The 16738-nt window shown below is 41.5% G+C and overlaps 1 protein-coding gene across 2 annotated transcripts in view; it reads left to right on the plus strand.

Annotated features, from left to right (window-relative positions):
- The window catches only part of GALNTL6 (polypeptide N-acetylgalactosaminyltransferase like 6), a 1244643-nt gene that overhangs the window by 1174671 nt on the left and 53234 nt on the right, over positions 1-16738 (plus strand). For both annotated transcript variants that reach the window (XM_047717401.1, XM_047717402.1), the window contains one exon: positions 2872-3093. In XM_047717401.1, coding sequence (XP_047573357.1) covers positions 2872-3093 — 222 coding nt within the window. The remainder of the gene's footprint in view (positions 1-2871; positions 3094-16738) is intronic.

Consider the following 16738-nt stretch of genomic DNA (forward strand, 5'->3'; position numbering starts at 1 on the left):
TAATATATTTTTAATTCAATAATTAGCATGCCCAGATGAGCACACACATGTGCTTAGAATCATTCAAGGTGCTGGGTTTTTTAATTAAAAACAGATCTATACCTAACTTCATGGAATTTACAGTCTAAAAGATCTCATGTACACAAGTCAAAATAGGTAGCTTAGTGACAAAGCTATCAGAATTTTTAAGGCATGTCTCTACCTAATAAAGTCATTTTCTCATTACTCCTGGGTAATTTACCTCTTTGCCTCTGCTTTTTTATATTCCCTTGCCTTTTTTCACTTTCATTTATCAGAGAAACATAAAGCAGTAGAAATTAAATATTTCCATTTTAAATAATAATTCGATTTTAGGATAAAAGTAGGAACCTCAGCCTAAAATCTAATTTGAATATAAATAAAGTTTTAATAAATTATTGACTAATTTTTTCCATTCTATCTTTGAATCTTTTTGTTAATCATAAAAATTGTCTGTCCAAGGACAGATAAAAATACCAAGCATTTCATCCACGACGTTTATCAGAATGAAAGTTAAATGGCGAGATGATGGTGAAGACTCAGACATAAATGTTACAGGTGTGTATAGTACATGGCGTCATCACAAAGCAGGAGTCTCCACCATCACCTGTTTCCTTATCTTTCTCCAAACAAATCAGGCAGTGCAGAATGTGTGGCAAGGGCTTCACTATTACAAAACAACATTGATTTTGGCTCTGATCGTCTGTCGAGGTAAACTGGAGTCAGGGGCATGGAAAGTGTTATGGGCAAGGCAATGCTGTTGGGATGTCAAGCAGCACAGCAATGGCAAATAATAAACCCTCAGAAAAAAATTCTTACACTCTCAATGTCAGGAGTCTTGGAAAGGAAGGAACACAGAGGCAACCAAGAAATCAGAGTAGTCTTTATAGCACTGTATCTTTTCTGCACCTTGCTGTATTAACTGAGCCCTTCCTCATGACTACCAGCATCCAAGAGTAACCAAGGAGCGCATGGAAGCAAGTAGAGGGGAAGGTGGGGAGTGGTCAGGGGTGGCATGGAGAGAAGCTTAGATGAAAGAGAGGCACATCGGGGACAATGGAGGTGGAGGTGGTGGGACAGAACAAGAAAAGGGTACAGTCTTACTAGGACTAAGATATTTGGAGATCTGACTCCCAACAGACCTCTGGGCAAAGTTCCAGGCCTTAATTAGGATTTTGTAATAATTTTTAAGAGAAAATAACTTTCCTAAATATCACTCGTTTTTCCTTTAGTCACTTATGCCTGAATCTTATTAAAATTTCCAGTCATTCTGCTCACGTTATCTTCCAAGTACAAATGAGAAACTGAAAGGAAGGGTCCATGTCACAGAAAATGGGCATTTGAAATAAGAAATTCAAACACAAAACAAGAACCAAAGCCTATGGGACCCTGGCTAGGAAACTAGGCTACAAGCTGGGGACATCAGAACTCAGACCCTCTGGACAACTCATCTGCTCTCACCAGTGCTTAATATGATAGAGCTTGGGGGCACCTGGTGGCTTGGTTGTTTAAGCATCTGCCTTCAGCTCAGGTTTTGATCCCAAGGTCCCAGGATCAAGTCCCACATCAGGCTCCCTGCTCAGCGGGGAGTCTGCTTCTCCCTTTGCCTCTGCCTGCCTCTCCACCTGCTTGTGCTCTCTCTCAGTCTCTCTCTGTTATAAATAAAATCTTCAAATATATACATATATATGTTATACATATATACAAATATATTATGTATATATATTATATATTACATTATATTAAATATATACATATGTACATATGTGTGTATATATATATATATATATATATATATACACACACACGTATGTGCATGTGTGTGTGTGTGTATATGCCTAAAGGAGTGTCAGAGCACATCTCATCTCAGCTAAAGACCACGGGAACAATTCAGTTCATCTGTGGCCAAGCCCAACACTAGACCTCCAATTACTCCAATTACTTTCTGCTAATAATAATAATATCTATAATACCTAGTGTGTGCCAGGTACTAGCACAGCTGTTTTATACATGTTACTTCACTCAATCCTACAACCACTCCCATGATGTAGGTACAGATTACTATCTGTGTCTTCTCAGGTGAGGCATGTGAGACTTGGAGTGGATGAGTTATTTGCGCCATCTCAAAACTTATGAAAGGGCTGAGCTTCCTCTCCAGGGCCCAAACGGTCTCCCGCCCCCAAGGAGCATGTTTATTTCCCGATCATCAGCCTCCGGCTTCCTTCACCCATGGAAACATCTGCAGAGAAGCCCGGCTAGTTGGTGCTTCCCTTAGCTTCATTACGCTTCATTGTGCAGTAAATTACTGAATTCTGCTTAGCGGAATTGTACATAGAAAATATCATCAGAACACAAGGTCTTGAATTTAGTAATGCTGGGTTGTCTCTGTAATTGGGAGAAAAGAGTAACAGCTTGTTTGTCCTCATTCTTTCCAAGATCCTAACTGTTCCTTGAAATGGTTTAAGCAATTTGATGCCTGAGAAGGACTTCATTATCTCCAGTTTTAACTCCTTTAGTTTTGCGTGAAAAAAAAAAAAAGAATTTATAATCACGAAATAACAGGAGGGATGAGAAAGTTGATGTAATCGTAAGCTGAAATTTAACAACTCTGATAAATTACCTAACCAGTCGTTGAACCCCATGCCAGAGGCAGAAATGCGTGCAAGGCCTCAGACTAACCATATCACACTCCCTCCCAGTTATGAAAACTCCCATTTATTAAAAAGCCACCAACCAGCGCTGCCTGAGGTTGGGCGGTTGTCGAATTTCTTGTACTTTTTCCAATTCTAGGGCAACGAAAATCACCCTCTGAGTGCCTAGGTCAAATAAATGGCGTTCTTTTCTGCTGCACAGAACCTGAAGCGGGTGGCTGAGACCTGGATGGATGAATTCGCCGAGTACATTTACCAGCGGCGCCCAGAATACAGGCACCTCTCCACCGGGGACATCTCCGCCCAGAAGGAACTGCGCAAACAGCTCAAGTGCAAGGACTTCAAATGGTTCATGGCTGCGGTGGCCTGGGATGTGCCTAAGTACTACCCTCCAGTGGAACCCCCACCGGCGGCCTGGGGGGAGGTGAGGAGAGGCTGCATGAAACCCGCTCTTGCCTCAGCGCGTCCATCTCTCCTGGGCTCAGGTGGCCGGAGGGACGGGCTCCTCTGCCCTAGGGCCCAGTAAGATTAGTATAGATCACCTCTGATAAATCAATGTCCAGCATTTTTTAGAAATTGCCAGGGCGGGGGGGGGGGGGGGGGGGCGAGGGATCGCTCCTGGGTGGCTCAGTCCTAAGTCCGTGAAGTGTCTGCCCTTGGGATGGGGATCATGATCTTGGAGTCCTGGAATCGAGTCCCGTGTGGGGCTCCCTGCTCAGCAGGGAGCCTGCTTCTTCCTGTCCCTCTCCCTCTGCTCCTCCTGCGCCCCCCACCTGCCACTTTGGATTTTCTCAAATGAATAAAATCTTAAGAAAGAAAGAAAGAAAGAAAGAAGAAAAGGAAAGAAATTGCCAGGGAGAAACATTCAGTCCTTAGCGTTGATAGTCCCACCCAGACCTGCTATGGATTCTCCAAATGGATTTTTTTTTAATACACCTGGAAAATATTTCTGTGTATTTGAGATTAGTGAAATTGCCATAAGAGCTTGCAGAGTATGCAAATAGCTGTTACCCTAGAGTATCACTAAGTGTGACCTGATCTCCATGATAGAACACCCCCTCCCCCCATCCTCCATGCATAGCCATGTAGCTATTGGCATATGTACGGATGAGGTAATGGAGTGGCTTGACTATTTTCCTAGCCAGAGCTGCTATGCAGCATCATGAAGAAATGCATTTCCATAACACCCACAGCTGTGGCACATGGAGGAGTCACATTGGTTGCTTCAATAGGCACTACCTTTCCACCTCAGAATGCTGCTTTTCGATTTCACTTCATGACTTAAAATGGAAAGAACTGAATAGCCCCAGTTCCCAAATTTAAAATATCTTATCTTTTTGCATAGAAAGGACTATTGTGCTGGGCGCAGTTCCATTCTGTCCTGTTACTATAGCTTTCTCCTCATAGAAAAGCATATGCTAAAGCAAGGACTAAAATTGGATAAGATGGATTTATCCTAGCAATTCAATCTGCTTTTAACAGGAGGCCATGAGGGGAAAATTGCAGGCTGGGTGGGAAGCTAGCACTGTCCTCATTCTCAAGGCTTTCAGAAGCCAGGAGGTGACAGTGGTGCCTTGAAGGGGAGCCTTTTCATCATTGTCCTTGATTTTGTGGTGTGGGGGGAGAACATGCCTTAGCCGGTTGTTGTCTGGTCTGTGGCTTGGCAAAGCTGTGAATACAGGTTGTCCCAGGGTGTAGCAGCAGTGACGAGGAGACTGAGGCAGCGTAATTGGGTGAGCGGTTCCAGCCCCCCTTGGAAAGCGTTCCGTGCACACTGCCTGTTTTGCTAAAAGTGTCCAAAAGGATCTCCTCTACCTGGGCCTGGGATACCTGAGGCATAAAGGAGAGCGTCAAGGTCAAGAACATCACTGCACGTTCCATTGCCGAATGTTTTTGAATGCGCATGTGGTCCTCATACGGGCTGCTCAAGCCAGTTAGCAATCTGATCCGATACTTTGCGTCTTGAACATTTCATTAAAGCTTCCCTGGAATATTAGTCATATTAGTCTGCTCCCCTTAGTTTGAGGTATCTACCGCGGACTTCATTTCTAGTGGTGGAAATGTAAAGTAGACCCCACAAAGAGATTTCCTAGTCTAACGCGTGGTATGACATAGGAATTTGTTGTTCAATAAGCTGGAGAGTGCCTTTATGAGGTGTTTTTGGTTCAGGTTCTATCTACCACCTGTTGTCATTTAAACGCAGCCCTGCCTTAGGGACTCAGAAATATTCTTAAAGACCTCACAACATCACTGCCTGATCTGCGGCTAGTGAAGAATCTCATCAAGCTTTTCTCCATCTTATGTGGAAACATATTTTGGCTCCTATGTGGAACCAACTGCAACAGGTCACATTTTCCCTTCGAACCTGACTAAACCACAACCTGTAATTTGTAAAGCACCTGGCTTGGAAACAGACTCAAAGATTCCACCGATTTTCTGAGAAAAAGACACAACGGCCCCAGAAAAGTCAAAATAACCATCTGAAGGCCAGGTCGGCTATGCCAGCAGGTTGTTATTCAGTACCTTTGACTGCCTTACACCTTATGTAGCTTTCCAGGCCCATGGGAACATTTGCATTCATCATTTCTTGTCTACACAATCAGACATTGAGAAGATCGGGGTTTTTGTTTTGTTGTTGTTGTTTTTTAACACAATGGCAAATTTCTTTCCCCAAAGCTTCAGCACAGCAAGCAAAAAAAAGGTCATATCTAGGTTTCAGGAAAGAAGAAAATGGGGGGCGCGCCTGGGTGGCTCGGTGGGTTAAAGCCTCTGCCTTTTCGCCTCGGGTAATGGTCCCGGGGTCCTGGGATCGAGCCCCTCGTCGGGCTCTCTGCTCGGCGGGGAGCCTGCTTTCCCCTCTCTCTCTCTGCCTGCCTCTCTGCCTACTTGTCATCTCTGTCTGTCAAATAAATAAATGAAATCTTTAAAAAAAAAAAAAAGAAGAAGAAGAAGAAGAAAAAGAAAACGGGGCTACAGTTCAAAGGCCAGTGGCGTTCGGTTGCATTTCTTCAATGAAGGTGTGGTCCACAGCAAGAATGAAAACTAGAAGACTGGAGGAAGACAAAAAGAAAGGAAAACCACAAGTGACAAGGGTTTGGACTGGTAAATAGCTATGAAAAAGACCTATTTTCTAAGCAGAGTAGATCCTTGAGAGTAGAAATAGTGCCTGTACATTTAATCCAGGAGGCAAGAGAAGTGTTGAAATGCAGCTTGAGGGGCGCCTGAGTGGCTCAGGGGGTTAAAGCCTCTGCCTTCGGCTCAGGTCATGATCCCAGGATCCTGGGATCAAGCCCCACATCGGGCTCTCTGCTCAGCGGGGAGCCTGCTTCCTCCTCTCTCTCTGCCTGCCTCTCTGCCTACTTGTGATCTCTGTCTGTCAAATAAATAAATAAAATCTAAAAAAAAAAAAAAAAAAAAAGAAATGCAGCTTGATCTAAAGGATATCATGAAAAAGAGAACTATTTCCAACTATCTATGAGGTGATAGCAACCTACTTCTTAACAGTGGATAAAAATGACTAAATGTGCAGAATATTTCTATGGATCATTTTATCTTGGAAAACAGCTCTTTTGAAGTGATTACTCTGATGTTTTCCTTTTCCCTTTAAGAGGGCTTTTTTTTTAAATTTTTTTTTTATTTTGGAATAATTTTAAATTTGCAGAAGAGTTGTAAAAGATGGTACCCAAAGTTCACCTCAGTTCTTCCGATGTTAACCTCTGAAGGTTTGCCACATTGACCGCAGCTCATTTAAACTAAGTAATTAACATCGGTACGCTGCTATTAACTAAACTACAGATTTTAGCCAGATTTCACCAGTTTTTTTCACTCATGTCCCTTTTCTGTTCCAGGACCCAATCCAGTATATGAGAGGGTTGTTTAAATTTCCTATAAACTTTAAATTAATTGTTAGAATGGGCAAAGCTCCTAAATAAATGTAAAAGGTCAATTGCTGTTTTTGTAAGAAAGGGAAAAGGGAAAAGCACACTCTGTGGCTCTTTGAAAGCCGTTCTAGAAAGGAACCACAAACCTCCAGCAATGTAAACACAAGAATCCTTTATGGGAGATCCGTGCCCAAAGCAGGATAACTGGCTGTTTTATGCACTTGTACTTGGAATGGTTTCCACCTGCTGTCGTGCGCCAGCCTGATTCTGGGTAAACAATGAAGTGCTTAGGCAATTTTTGGCACTGGTTGTTAGAACCCACCTTGTAAAGGATACGGTACAGGCCGTAAATAGCCTATAAACTGCTACTCATTTCCCTGACAAGTTTGGCTGGATTATTGCATTTGTCTCCTAACTCGTCTCTCTGCATCTGCCCTCCCTCCCTTTTGCTTGTTCTCAACAGAGTCCACTAAAAACGGGAGATCAGGCCTCTCCTCCGTGGTAGAGATGGCTACCATCTCTGTTGGGGTAAAATTCAAAGTCCTTCTGCATGCCCTGAATGATCTGACCCTTGTTGCATCCCCTCTAACCTTGTATCTTACTACTCGCCCCCTGGGCTCCTCTTCTCTAGGGACACTGGCCTCATCACCTTTCCTCAAACAAGCCAGGCAAAATCCCACCCCAGGGCTTTTGCACTTGCTCCTTCTACTTAAAGTCCTCCAGCCCCAGGAATCCTATGGCTCCTTTCTTCTGATCCTTCCTCAAAGGATCCACTTTCTTCTGATCCTTCCTCAAAAAAATTATCTTCTCAGTAAAGCCTTCACTGTTGGTCCCACTGGGGGCAACAATCCACACACACACATGTCCAGTTAGATTTGTACATTCCCAGTCCCCCTTCCCTGCTTCATTTTTCTCCTCAGCATCCATCGCTCTATTACAAGTTTTATAATGCATTTATTTATCATGTTTCTCATCTGTTTCTCACACTAGGAAGAAAGATTCATGACACAGAGATTTTGTTGAATTGTGGAGTTACTACCACTCTTCAGCAATTAAAAAAAAGTGTTTGGCATAGAGTATGCATATAATAAATATTCACTGATCGAATGGATGATGAATGAATGGAGGATGATGTTGTCCCCCTTGCCACTCACTGCTCTGCCCAGAACCTCCATGGGGCACACAGAATCCTTACTCCGCTCCACCACACGGAGGAAGAGCCTCCATGCCTTCCCCTGTTGGCCGTTCATCATGCGCCACTTTGAAAAGCTCAGCCAGGAAAAGTTTGAGGTCGACTCTCAGGGAACCCATCTTGATGTACTCTCAGGTCTATGGTCCCCATGATAGTCAAGCAAGATACTCAATATTCTCTTCTGATACCCTCAGGAGAAAAAGGGAAAAATCCAAAAGTGAGAATCCTCTGTTCTGGCAATTTCCAAACTCTCCCTGCCAGCTTCCTACTTAAAGGCAAGAGGAGATTAAAGTCACATCTGACAGAGCAGTGCTCTCCAGGGTAGAAGTCACTCCATCCTGCAGGTGGTGGGTACGGGGAGGATCGCCCTCAGTGAGTGGCCAGACCAGGCCGAGTGGTGCGTGGCGTGGGGCCCAGGAGAAAGAAACAGGGTTTTGAGCCGTGTCCTAAGTAGAGAAGCCTTTTGTGCCATTCAGATAGAAGCCGTGTGCTTTTCCACGCGGCTGTGCTGGATAGGGTAAGAGCAAGTTTAAAGTGAAAAACTATTCTTAAACCAGGCACATATGGAGTGCCTTTTTTGTGTCAAGATACTAAATGAAAGAAGCAGAATTTCCTATTATTTTTCTCCTTCTTACCCCTTCCCCTCCTTAGAATTCATGAATTTGCTAAAGACATTTATAGTACTCCTTTAGAGTCCAAAAAGCAGAGTTCTGCAGAATCCCAAATATCATGTGTAAGAGGGAATAAAAGATGTAAAACAGACAAACGTGCCTTTCCCAACCGGCGCCAGAGATGCCTTTGAGATGTGTCTGCTTTCTGTCCTCAATGTGCCAATCTGGGTGCATCCGTCTGTCTTCTTGCAGTGGTGCAAAACTTTTTTTAAATCTTTATTTTAAAAATTCATCTCAGTGCCGAACTCCTTCGGCTGCTATTTAAATTCCTTCCTCGACATTAATGTCACCGGGAATTGCGGAACCTTCGCAGAGACCCGCGCCCTCGAGAATTCCGGTTCCCCTCCTCCGTGGCCGCTGCACTTGACTTCTTTTAAATTGCTTTCTTCCTCTTTTCTTCTAACATTCTCACCTACAGGCTTTTCTGATTTTTCCCTATCAGCTTACCGTGAAAGGAAGTTTGGCCCTAGGCGGATGTTATCTGAAGGACCATCTGAGGATGTGATGGTGTCTCTTTCAAACCGATTCTTGTGTAAATGCTGCCCCGTATAATGCAGAGGTCAAAGCTGGCCCTTCTGGCACAATGAGGGAGGCTCTCTTGCATCCCCTTGGGAGAGCTGTGGACGGTTTTCCCGCCTCCCCCTGCAACCCAGTCTTGCAACCGGGAAAGCTGCAGGGAGGGGTTGTCCTGCCCCTCCCTTGGTAACCACGGGGGGGGGGGGGGGGGGGGGGGGGGGGGGGGGGGGGGGACTGGCCCTGCCATTCAGCTGCTATCTGTTGAAACCAGATTGTTAAATTAAGCAGTCATTCAGAGCTCATTTGTCATTCTCTGAGTGTATTAGAGTTGACTTGATCTGTCATTTATTTTCCCAGGCAGTGGCAATGCCGGTACACTATGCTAATTCATTTCTCTGGAGCTCAACAAGGAGGTTGAGAAAAATGTAAGAAAACATAAAGAATCACATTATTTATTTTCAGATTTTACCATGTGTTTTCTGAGTTCTCAACGGTTGAACAGTTGAAGGCAAACTTGAAGTGTCTTATGATAAAATTTATTTTAGTTCCATATTCCTAGCTGAGTAAAATTGGACATCTTAGTGGAACATCTGGGTGGCTCAGTCGGTTAAGTGTCTGCCTTTGGCTCAGGTTGTGATCCTAGGGTGCTAGTTCGAGTCCCATTCCCTTCACAGTGGGGAGCCTGCTTCTCCCTCTGCCTGCCACTCCCCCTGCTTGTGCTCTCTCGGTCTCTCTCACTCTCTCTCTCTGACAAATAAATAAAATCTTCGAAGGAAAAAAAAATTGCACATCTTAGTGCCATAACAGTGACAATTTGGCCCAACTCTAATGGAATCAGAGGTGTTTCAGAGCTAACAGATTTTTTTTTCTTCTCACATAAATATACCAAGCAAAACGTTCTGTCTTTTCTATTTTGTTCTTCCTTAAAATATATGTATTCATACTGATACACGTTTTACACACATAAACATATACCTTTGGGGGTTCACATGATAGGAGTAAAAGAAACTTTAAACATATGTTAGCTTAATTATTAATTCATCTTAATCTCCAATAACAATTGGTACCTTTCTAATTCCAAGAATGACATAAAATTAATAGAATTTGAGGCTCACTCAGTTATCATAGCAAGATTTCCAATGCAGGCCTCAGGAATTGGCATAACTAGAAAAAATTCACTATCATCTTTCTAGTCATGGACAAAGGCAGATCTCTCTCCTATCCATTCTTTAACCGAGTGCACAGCTGGCTTAGAGCTGAGTGGCCTCCACAGTAGCCAACAGCCTTAAAAACCTGGAGACCATCCACAGGCTGGGTTGGGAGCAAGAATGAGCACCACAAAAAATGAGGACAGTTCTTGGGGTCTTGGAATAAAAGTGGGAAAATACTGGAGGTCAATTCTAAGTGATCCAGACTGATGCTAGAATGCATTCTGGAGCTCAGAATTTGGTTTTATTCATTCGCAGACAGGCAGTAGTTAAGAATATGAGCCAATATTTCCCCAGGTGTCCTGACAATGTGCTGTTAGCGGTTGGTCTTGGCTGGCCTGGTCCCAGACTCTGAGAGGTACAGTGAGTACACTGCTTAAAAGTGAGTAGTCCCTTACATTCACAACAGAAATATTTTTAGCCACCTTAATGGAATTGGTCAGTCTTAGATTTTGGGAGCAGCCTATCTTGGTTTGGGTGATCTGAAGATAAAGGCTCCTGGGCTTTCATCCTGCCTCTGTGGCTAAATACTTTCTCCATGTTTTATTTTCTCACAATTATCTCTTTACATTTTTTGATCTGCTTGAGTTATCTTTCATCCTATTAATTTTGAGTTCCAAGAATTGACTTTGACCAGCTTAGATTTCCAAAATCTGTTTCTGTCTAATCAACAACCTTGTAATATTTGGCTAAACCACTTCTCACCTCAGATCTTTCCCTTATTGTGGAGATGTGAGTAACTTTTTCTGTTGAGCTTCTGTTGTCCATGATCCCTACTCATTGATCAATTTCTGGATAAGATGTCCTATTCTTTTTTTTTTCTTTTAAAGATTTTATTTATTTATTTGACAGACCGAGATCACAAGGAGGCAGAGAGGCAGGCAGAAAGAGGAAGGGAAGCAGGCTCCCTGCCGAGCAGGGAACCTGATTTGGGGCTCGATCCCAGGAGCCTGGGATCATGACCTGAGCTGAAAGCAGAGGCTTTAACCCATTGAGCCACCCAGGCGCCCCAGATATCCTATTCCTTAGACTCCTTGGGAAGAGAGACTAACATATAAAGATAATTTCAGAAGGAGCTTAACTTTCTAGCCCAATCCCTAAAACGGGAAGGACAAATCAGTTTTTTCCAGTCTTGTTTTAGACCCAAGTCATTCAGAACTAATTACACATATCCGGGCTCTTTGCCTATGCTTTTTTGCCAGTATTGCCTACAAGTTTGCAGCAAACAGTTTTGTTCCACATCCTAACATTCAAATACTGCCATTCTATTGGAAATAATGAAAACCCACAAGGTGTGATGCCAGATAAAAAGCTAAATTTTCTACAATATTCTTGCTTTAAGATATACTGAGTTTTCTGATGCTAAACACACAGCAGCAGCATGGTTTTATTTAATCACAAAAACCAGACAGAACATTTAGGATGGTGAAGAAAAAACACACTATGGCTATCACCTTACATAAAACTGGGAAAGTAACTGCAGGATATGGGTGAGTGTAACCTGAGCAGCAGACAGCGGCAGGTCTTGTGTGGGATTGCCAGAAGTGTGGAGCTGGTAATAAAGAAAAAAGACAGTACTGACAGTTCTAGAAGCTGCAAATTAAAAATCAACAAATATTCACTCCCAGAAAAAGACAATCTTTTATAGGACAGAAACTAAAGCAATCAACTCTGCAAATTACCAGTAAAATTCCAATACATTCTCACAGGTTCCAAGCTGAGGACAAGCACAAAAAGATGATGAGAAACCAGGAAGGGGCCATGGGAATGTCAACCATGCTGAAGCCCACACCTATCTCAGAAACTCTCCAAAATACTCTATTTTTGGAAGGATGGAGACTCATTCTTTTCCTTTCTGTTGCCCACACCTGCCCTCATGGGAAAAAAAAAAAGAAAGAAAGAAAAAGAAAAAAGATAAAACCTGCTGATGATCTAATCCAAAATGAAACACTGCGGATGCTGGGGAGACAAAAGCTTCTAACAGGAGAGAAGGAAGTGTCCGAGGTAGATCTCAGCCCTGAACAACAAACACAGTTAAAGGGGACAAGACTGCTTTGCAAGGAAAGGCCCTTGGAACTCTAGACAACAGGGGAGTCAGAGGCAGGATGCTGTTGTAAATCTGACTTAGCTCTGAGAGACAGAGAGGCTATAGTTTGTAATACATCACAGTAACAAAGAGAAGAGAGCCCTACAGAGGAACTTTCTTCTACTAGCCCAAGAAAACGAGTTTATTTATAGATAGAAAATAAAAGCAGATTACAATAAAACCCCACACAGAGATATTCGACAGGGATAAAGATAAAAATGAACCCAATTAAGTTCCAACAGAGAATGAAAACATACTACAAATGTAGCCACACAAACGAGGAAAAATGCAACACAAGATTCAAAATGGACTAAAGGAATCCTAAAAACAATCAAAGCTTGAAGGAACCATCCACATCAGAATTAGAACAGCTCAGAAAGGATATGGCCAGGAGGATAGGAGGCATGATGATGTGAAAAGAGAGCTGAAAATTCAGGAATGAAAAGAAAAGAGAAGAAAAGAAAGAGCATCTCAGAAATGAAGGCTAAATTGGAGGAACAGAGCGGCAAGTAGACCCCTTGGAAAGCACAGTAAGAGAAACTGAGGCTAGAAGAGAGAAGAATTAAATTAACAAAGTGGAAGAAGATAAAAGAAACAAAAGGACTCAACCAAAGAGCTGGAACGACAAAGATGCAAAGGAGATTTAACAGGAATTCGCAAAAAGAAAGCTCCTCCCAGAATGAAAGACAACAAACACATAAAACTGTAACTCAAGAAAATCTTCATGAAATAAAATATTTGAACCTACATATTAAAAGAGCTATAGTTGAGAAATTCAATTTCTCAATACTGAGACATTTCTAGTGAAATCATTATTTTTTTATGTATTTTTAAAATGAAAAAAAGCAATTTTACGCATCAAAGCAAAAAAAAACCTAAATAAAACTTGAAGCACAAACATTTTGTACCAGAAAACAATGAACAACATTGTAAAGATGCTCCAGAAGATAAAATATGAGCCAAAGATCTTTTTTAAGATTTTATTTATTTATTTGAGAAAGAGAAAGAGAGAGACAAAGCATGACCCAGTGGGGGTGGGTAGAGGGAGAAGAAAAAGCAGGCTCCCCCTGAATGCAGAGCTCCTGTGGGGCTCAATCCCAGGACCCCGAGATCATGAGACCTGAGCCGAAGGCAGATGCTTAGCCAACTGAGCCACCCAGGTGTCTTAGAGCCAAAGATTTTATATCCAGACAAATTATGCCTCAAGTATGGAGGCCATCAAAAAACGGTTATAAACATTGAAGAATTCATGGATTATTTTTCCCAAGAGTCTTTCTGAGAAACATACTAGGGAATGAGAATCAGAAAAGTAAGGGATCCTGGGTGGCTCAGTGGGTTAAGTGACCACATCTTGATTTTGGCTCAGGTCATGACCTCAGGGTCTCTCTCTTCCTCTCCCTCTGCCCAACCCCCAACATGCATGGCTGCTCACTCTCTCTCTCAAATAAATAAATAAATAAATAAATAAATTAAAAGTATTAAAAAAAGAAACGCAAGAGATGTCAAAAGAAGGTTGACCTAAAGTCTGGTAGAAACTGGCTATAAGGATAGAAGAATATGCAAATTTTATAAGCTCTGACAATGCAGAAATAATACAACTAACAAATAGAGAAAGTAAGTGGGAGCAGAATGAGTTCACTGATTGTCCCAAAGGCATTATCTAGAGTTAAAAGAATATCACCTATGTTTATACACTGAAGAAGAGGGAAGAAAAGGAGAAAAGATTATTACTAACTGGTATTGTTTAGAAAAAAATTAGGCATTATCTTTAAAAAAATGGAATCATCAAATATTATATATAATATTAATGTAAATAGTAGAACAAAAAATACAGATCATATTAAATACCAAAGATTACAAAGAGAAAAGAAAATGGATCACATAGTGATCATGTAGATACAGTAAATATATAACAAATCAGTATGTCAGAGCTGTCACAAATATGTAATTAGTATATAGAAATACACTAAAAGGAAAAAAATCTATATTGACCATTAAAGCAAAACTGTCTGCTGAGACATACCTAAACCAAAATTTTACAGAATGATTAGAGATTAAAGAATACAATAGAAGGGACTCGTGGGTGGCTCAATTGGTTAAGCGGCTGCCTTTAGCTCGGGTCATGATCCCAGCGTCCTGGGATCGAGTCCCACATCGGGCTCCTTGCTCTGCAGGGAGCCTGCTTCTCCCTCTGCCTCTGCCTGCCACTCTGCCTGTGCTCGTGCTCTCTCTCTCTGACAAATAAAGAAATAAAGTCTTAAAAAAAAAAAAAAGGACACAATAGAAATACCAGACAAAGCAAGTTATAAGGAAGCAGAAGTTGAGGGGTGCCTGGGTGGCTCAGTCGTTAAGTCTACCTTTTGCTCAGGTCATGACCCCAGGGTCCTGGGATCGAGCCCTGCTCAGCGGGAAGCCTGCTTCTCCCTCTCCCATTTCCCATTCCCCACTTGTGTTCCCTCTCTCGCCCTGTCTCTCCCTGTCAAATAAATAAATAAATAACCTTAAAAAAAAAAAAATGAAGAAGAGGTAGGAATTTTAATATGAAACAAGGTAGGATAGGGGAAAAAAAAGTTAAAAAGTTAAGAGGCCAAAAAAGATATAATACCAGAGACCACAATCTATAGAAAAACAGCTTTTATAAGGGTAGAAACTGCTTGGAAATGCAGACAGAAACATACCAATAATAGGAAAGCTTAATTCTGTAATAGGTGAGACAAAATGAATAAGGATCTATATAATCTAATTATATAAATCTCTAGATCTGTTTAACTCTGAATTGCTTTTAATTTACCTTTGTTTCAAATACACAAATTTAAAAGTATGTTAATGTTATTAAAAAAAACACAAGGGTTTGGTTTGTTGGTTTGTTTGTTTTTACAGTTTATTTATTTAAGAGAGAATGTAAGCAGGGGAGGGATACAGGGAAAGGAAGAGAGAGACTCTCAACCAGACTCCCCGCTGAGCATGGACCCATCACGGGGCTCCAGCCCAGGACCCAGAGATCATGAGCTGAGCAGAAATCAAGAGCCAGTCTCTTAAATGACTGAGCCACCCAGGAAACCCAAAAAAACACAATGTTTGCAACAGAGATCCAGATATAAGAAGAGACACAAATATAAATATCAACAAAATAAACCTGCTAAGCTCTCAAATTTAAATTGGAAATGTCAAAGTGAATTCATAACTTTTTCCCCCTCACTTTCTAAAAACATAAATTTTCTAGCTCTATCCCCTGAAAAGGCCTATTCGAATCCCATCTCAATTAGCACATCTAACTCTCATTGTGGTCTCTATATAAGAATCTCCACTAAATGGAACTAAGGACACTTGAAGAAATGGCTGATTCCAGTTGTGGGGCAGGAAATGAGGAAAATGTGCTGGGATATCCATTGCTCCAGAAAGCAAAGAGAGTAAGGAAGCTATCAAAAGCTGATATGGTCACATCAATAGGACACAGGAGTTAGCTAGAAGAGGTTCCACTTCCTACAGATAGAACAATGTGAACATTAAAAAAAAAAAAATTAGTTAAATTATACTAAATATTTTTAAATCATAAATTAATAATGATGCTTTTAAAAACTTTTTTTGAAAGGGAGAGTGCATTTGGGTGGGGCAGGGGGTCGGTGTGAGAAGGAGGGGCAAAAAGAATCTTCAGCAGGCTCTACACTCAGCACAGAACCCAGTGTGGAACTTGATCTCATGATCATGGACATGAGCTGAAATCAAGAATTAGGTGCTTAACCGACTGAACTACGCAGGCACCCCCATAATGATACTTTAAAAAGCTGGAGAGAAGAGAGAAGGAGCAACAAAATAAAAACCACTAGTCACCATTAGCAGTTGCTAGGACACCAAATCAATACTTTGAAAACTGACATTTTAAAGGGCAATAATTAAATATCTTTCATGTGTTTCTGGTATAATATATATTTCAAGTTCCAAAGAACCCCTGTGGCTCAGGCTGTTGTGTTTTTTTCCTACAGATAATAAACTTAAACAGAAAAAATTAGAAAAATCCACATTTTGCAATCCCTAATGTAATAAATGATTCAGACAATAGTCATCATTGGATGGCAAAACCATCAGAGGAAAAGGGATGAAAAACAATAAAATCATCAAGTTAGTACCACCTGAACCTAGATATCACAACATCACTGAAAATGAATCATACACGTATTCTGATATGCTGCAATATAAAGACATTTTAGACAAGCTAGAAAATCAAGAACCAGCCCTGAAATGATCATTTTTTAAAGCAACAACAAAACTAAATCCGAATTTAATCAAGCTTTTAAATCTAACTTTGGCCAACAGTAAATCCAGGGGGTAGAGGAAAAAGTTAAACAATATGTCTAGCCAAATCTAGAATTTAAGAACCTAATTTCTTCCATCATATATGGCAGGGAGAGAACAGGAGGAGGGGACCTATTGTAGATCACAAGATAATCACAAGCTCTATGAAGGTCACAACCACACACAATGAAATGAAGCTGGTTTGGATCCTGAATAGAATAA

The sequence above is a fragment of the Lutra lutra genome, chromosome 2, assembly GCF_902655055.1.
Source record: "Lutra lutra chromosome 2, mLutLut1.2, whole genome shotgun sequence".
NCBI lineage: Eukaryota > Metazoa > Chordata > Mammalia > Carnivora > Mustelidae > Lutra > Lutra lutra.